The sequence below is a fragment of the Atta cephalotes genome (assembly GCF_000143395.1).
Source record: "Atta cephalotes unplaced genomic scaffold scaffold00014, whole genome shotgun sequence".
Classification (NCBI taxonomy): domain Eukaryota; kingdom Metazoa; phylum Arthropoda; class Insecta; order Hymenoptera; family Formicidae; genus Atta; species Atta cephalotes.
In genome coordinates this window covers 4,191,408-4,197,026 of record NW_012130078.1, presented here as the reverse complement: position 1 = coordinate 4,197,026, position 5,619 = coordinate 4,191,408, and the positions used below count along the sequence as shown (strand labels likewise).

The 5,619-nt window shown below is 32.7% G+C and overlaps 1 protein-coding gene across 1 annotated transcript in view; it reads right to left on the bottom strand.

Annotated features, from left to right (window-relative positions):
* LOC105617796 (acetylcholine receptor subunit alpha-like 1) overlaps positions 1 to 5,619 on the bottom strand; it is a 99,061-nt gene that overhangs the window by 25,260 nt on the left and 68,182 nt on the right. Inside the window, exon 3 of the mRNA XM_012199350.1 lies at positions 2,756 to 2,865. Coding sequence (XP_012054740.1) covers positions 2,756 to 2,865 — 110 coding nt within the window. The remainder of the gene's footprint in view (positions 1 to 2,755; positions 2,866 to 5,619) is intronic.

Below are 5,619 nucleotides of genomic sequence, written 5' to 3'. Positions count from 1 at the left end.
ATATATATATATATATATATATATATATATACATATATATATATATATATATATATATATACACATATCGTAGCAATTGCATCATTATATTGTAATATTGTAATACACATTCATATAACATATTCACATTATTATTAATTCTCATTCTTATTAATTATTATAAAATTTTATAAACTAATTGTAAATAGTTTACAAATTATTTTGCATTTTGATTTAATAAATTCATTTCCCTAATAAAATGAGTTTGTTAAACCAACAATATACATATCAGTTTAACATAACAATTTTGTGCCTTCAACAAAATATTCTCAACGAAGCTAGTTCCACTAAATTAACAAAATGTCGAGTGCGACAATTATCTATGTTTGTCAATAATGATTGGCATGCAGTGGAATTTCGCGCAAATTTGTTTAATCTATTTGATATTTCCTCTATTGTGTCAGACCATAGCAGTAGTTTACTTCTGAATGCGCTTCGCCTAACAAGAAATAAAGGAAGATATATCACATCAGCGTAGAATGCAGAGAAGCTAGTGGCGCCCCGACACTTTAGGTTAAGTTTTACATAATGTATCAGTATTGTACGTATTTCCTGGAAGGAACGAAAGAGGGGATCTCGTCGAGACAAGGATCGTCGGGAAGCGCGACTCATGGGGTTGGCCTCAGAGAAAGGCCTCAAAGCTCTGATGGAAATGAGAATGGCGGATTGAACGTCGCTCGCTTGAGTGGAGCTTAATAGAGCGGGTTAAGTTCGGTTTATTTGATACACCACCTCGACGCCTTAGATGAGATTGCCTGCCTCCGTCCTACGAGACCCGATTGTCCGTAGAGCATACGCCAGAAGCCGCTGCTTACCCCCTCTCACCCCAGGAATTAGGAGAGTGTCATAAACCCTTTCAAGACAGAGAGACGTTTTACTATCTCTGAAAGCCTTTGATAGATTTCAATGAAATTCAGTATCCTCGAGTCTTTGTAGTTGCATTGAAATACTTTCTTAACGAGAATATAAAGATTAAGTTGCAGCAAAAAAGATTTATTGTTTTTCTACATTATTTTTATCTATTGTTTACTGTTTTTCTATTATTTCTATATCAAATAGATTCAGAATTTTCCAAAAAGATAATAAAGAAGGTTTCTTTTAAACAAATAAAGGATAAAATTAATGCCAACGAATCGTCGTAATTTTGCTCTAAAATTGACAGATATAACAAACTTTTTGCACATCAAGCTGAATTTTTAAGCAATTAATGAGCAACTTATAATATAATAATTTATAATAAGTAGCGGTACTTTCCAGAAGGCTGAAAAAAATGGACACGTGCACCAGTAGCGATATTTTGTATCGATTTAGATGCTGCGGGCGCGAATAATTAATTTCGATCCATTCTGAATTAATGGTTCCATAATTTGAACTTACGTAATTTGTGGTTTAGTTAACCGCACATTATGCATCACGTTATCGCGTCTGAGTATTACGCGCACGGCGAAGACCCGCGGCGGATGAAATCCGCGGTCGTGGATGTTGGCAATATCGTGCGCGATATCTAGTCTGTCGAAATGTACCGTATAATCTCGCTTTACCGTGTCTGCCGACGGATAATTGGTAACGTCGACGCACCATTTATCTGATTGCCTTTTAATCGTTTTCATCTGCTTTAATCTACCATTATCCTATGAAATGGATACCGTTAGGTTATTATCGACATCTTCGAGGTTGTATATTCTGGACGTAACTTTTTTCTTTGCTTACGCCGCAGGGATCATTCGGCCGTGAAATGCGGTGAGGGTGCAGTGTCCGTCGTCGTTGGACAAACGAATTTACCTCCCCAGAGGGAGGAAGGGAATCCTGAAACTTCCTCGTAAAAATGTCGTCACCGCGATAGAGAGCACATTTTATTTCTCAATGTTAGAGAGACTAGCCGGACTAGCTATCGCAACAGCGTCCGCTCGTTTTTGTGAAGTGGATTTCCAAAATATCCGACAGGAAAATGTGTTGCAGGAATATCCAGAGCGAGACTTTATGAGAATATCTATCCTTCTAACGCTTCGCGCTAAAATCCTATGAAGTATAGCCGTTTCGCGGTGACGAACGAATATGGTTAGAGAGGACTTTCCATTTGGTGACACAAGTATCACTTTATCTTTCTTGACATTCAGTAAGTAACAAAGATAAAACGACACCAATCAATTTGTGTCATCAAATGAAAAGCATCCAGAAAGGAGAAAGCTTGCGTTACAAATAAAATCGCTGCGATCACGAAACGCGAAAGAGGTTCATATTGATGATGACTTAAAGACAATATCGTACAGACACTTCTACTATTATTAATAGTATTAATGATATATGAGAAGACTTTTTCAAAATGCATTTTGTCCAAAATTGGTAATTTTCAGAAAACAAGAAAAAAAAAGAAACTCTGCATAAAAGAAAATTATTCACTTTACAGAAAATAACAATATATCAATCAGTGTAGGATATAAAATTAAACAAAATTGCTAAACAATTGTTAAAAATTTTAAATAAAAATATCAAACAAATATATTTTGTTTGTTTCTAATTAAAAACATAATGCACTTTGAAATATCTGTTTTTTCAGCATAAATTAACGAAAAAAATGCTTTCTGAACATTTCAGAGTAGCTTATAAGATGAGTCTTTCAACACTAAACGCTACGCCATTTCTAACTAAAAAAATGAAATTTCGAACAAAATGCATTTTAGAATTCTGCTCTTCATATAATGACATGTCAACTCACTTGTTGTAAAGAACAATGTCGGGTAACCATATGTGTTCCGATGGTACATGGAGGGTGTCGACACCGCCATATTCGTCCGGATTCCACTTCAGCTTGTAATCGTTCCACTCCTGAAAACAAAAAGAAGAACTGTAAATATGTCATTGATTTAACGGGAATAAAAGTCTTACAGCATTTTAAGGTGATAGTAATATCATTTATCAAATCGACGATCAATTTAATTGTAATATCAGCTTCAATTTATATATATGATTGTGTTTTAAGTCCAACAATAAGTACAGTTTGTACAGGATATTTCACAACTCACCGTTTTACAATATTTTAATGGCGTATTACGGTGATAAAGTAAAATAAAAATTCTAATACAAAAATGAGGTCACAAATTTTTTAATTATAATTAAATCGATTAAAGATAATCAATAATATTGAACAGAATTCCCACGATAATCACGTTATTAAAATATTGTACGATGAAGATTGATTCGGCGACAAGATCTAGCTTCAATTATATTGGATCTTTTTTTATTTGATGAAGGTCTTAATGAATTATTGAGCAATTTGCTTAAACAAAGAAAAATTGCATGAAAATAAGCGGAATACGAAAGCCGTTTTCTTCTTTTATTATTTCTCCTTTTTTCACTTTATATATAACTGCTCTTATTATTTTTCCTTCATTCGTATTGAAACAATTGTGAAACCCATTTCGTTTTTTTGATAAGAAAGTGACAATTAAAAAATTAACATTTTTTAGATATTGACAGAAAATCAATCCTGAAGTATATATTTTTATTACAAAAACGATACATTTGTAACTCTTCCAGTTTACTGCTAGAGAACAGAAATATCATTTATTCTCTGATCAAATTCACATTATAATAAAATAATTTTTACAGAAAAAAGATATTTTTTAAATTAGGTAATCCATGCTGAAATTATTGCAAAAACAGTTGTACAGAAACATCTTATTTGGAGTTATGCACCATTTTTTCTTAAAAGGTTCCTTAACGTTGTTTTAATTCAAAATTTTTTTTAATGCTTTCACGAAAAGTTGCTAATTTTGATATGTATCATTTTTCTATCCAACAAGCGATTAGATATTAAATTACGATAAAAAAAAATGTTTCTAGAAAATTTATTTCTAGGAGCTTATTGTCCAAAATATAAGTTAATACTGATCCATAAAAGAGAAGAGTATATAATATTTGAATATCCATCGTCACGAAGAAGATAACTTATAATCGTCTTAACTGTCGATATGTATCATCAACGCCAAATCCTCTTATGATTACTAGGCGTCTTCGTGATCCTCATAATTATCTTACGGAAGTTTCGTCCATCACTACTAATATCCGAACAGGAAGATGCGATATCTTATTTCTACAATCCACTTTTCGGTTTACGCGTTTAAGTGAAACGATTAAGAAGCAAAGTAATTACGGGACTTTCGATTTTTCTTCTTGTCTCATCTCTTTTATCTTCATGGGATTCTACATTTCTCGAGATAGATAGCAATGTTCAAATGCATTGCGGCGAGAAAGGAATCTTTCCCAGGACAATATTTTCCTCTCCTTCGTCACTACATCTCTCACTGAATAGAAGAAAAAAAAGGAACCGAGGGATGCATCTCGTGAGTTGCTTTGAGACTTCAACCCGACTTTTTCATTCGTTATGCGTTCGTATTGAGAACGAAATTATTCATCGACGATAATGAGATGAGGCACGACAGATTAAAATGAATATTTATATGCGTCGCATGTAAATATTCATATGTGAGCTTCACATCTCCGATCCTATTGAGTCTGATTCCAAGATGCGTCGATATTTTCTAGCGTGAGATGGATGTCGAACTGATAGTAAAGCGTAACTCATGAAATGTTTTCTTACGACGGATCGATACTCGGGCGACGCCCGACAGCTGAGACTCCGTTTATAATCCAGTTACAGCTTATATAAATTTCACTTATTCATACACATATCCGTTGAACATCGACTAAATCTAACGCAGATTAACATCATCAATAACAGAATAATCGTATTCAGTTTGGAGAAATACACAATCTCTAATTCCTAATAATATTCGTAATTTGATTTTACCAGCTCAATCCTAAGTAATCATAGATAAAGCCATTTGAATATTCAATTAAAGGTATTCAATTTTGAAATTATTTCTCGACTACACAGAATGAAATGGAAGACTATTGTTGCAAAATGAAAAAACTACGAAGATCTTTTCTTCGAAAACCATTTCTCTCCTTTATGTTTAATATGAAATTTCTTTTTCTCTTTTTCTTTTAATATAAAGCAAGCACATATAGAAAGAAAATTGTATCTTAAATGTACCGCATGTAATAATTTTCATTCTTTATGATCTGTTAATTTATTTGTAACGAGATTTCTCATTATTAAATGGCCATGGCGTATGAGATCTCGTCGGTGTAAAAAGAAGAAAGAGACTTTATAAAATAGTCGATCTCGTTCTTCGTGTAAATAAACGCTTTTATACAAAGTTTTGCCGTTATAAAAATGCTAGCTACTAGTAATTTTGAAAGCTATTCCGTTGCGCTCGTTACACAAGTAATACAATAGCTTGTTATTTCTTATCCACATCTTATCCAGTCGGAATTACACAATTCATTAAAAATAACGTACATAAATAAAAAAGTTTTAATTTTAAAATAAATAGCATCCTATACGATGACAACAAATTATCCAGTTAAAAGATTGAAATAAGACTTATTTGTATTTATAATTAGTGTCTGTTTTAAAAAGATACAAGATGACAAAAAATTTTTGTGTTTATCAAATCAATAATTATATACACACACACACACACACACACACACACACACACACACACACACAAC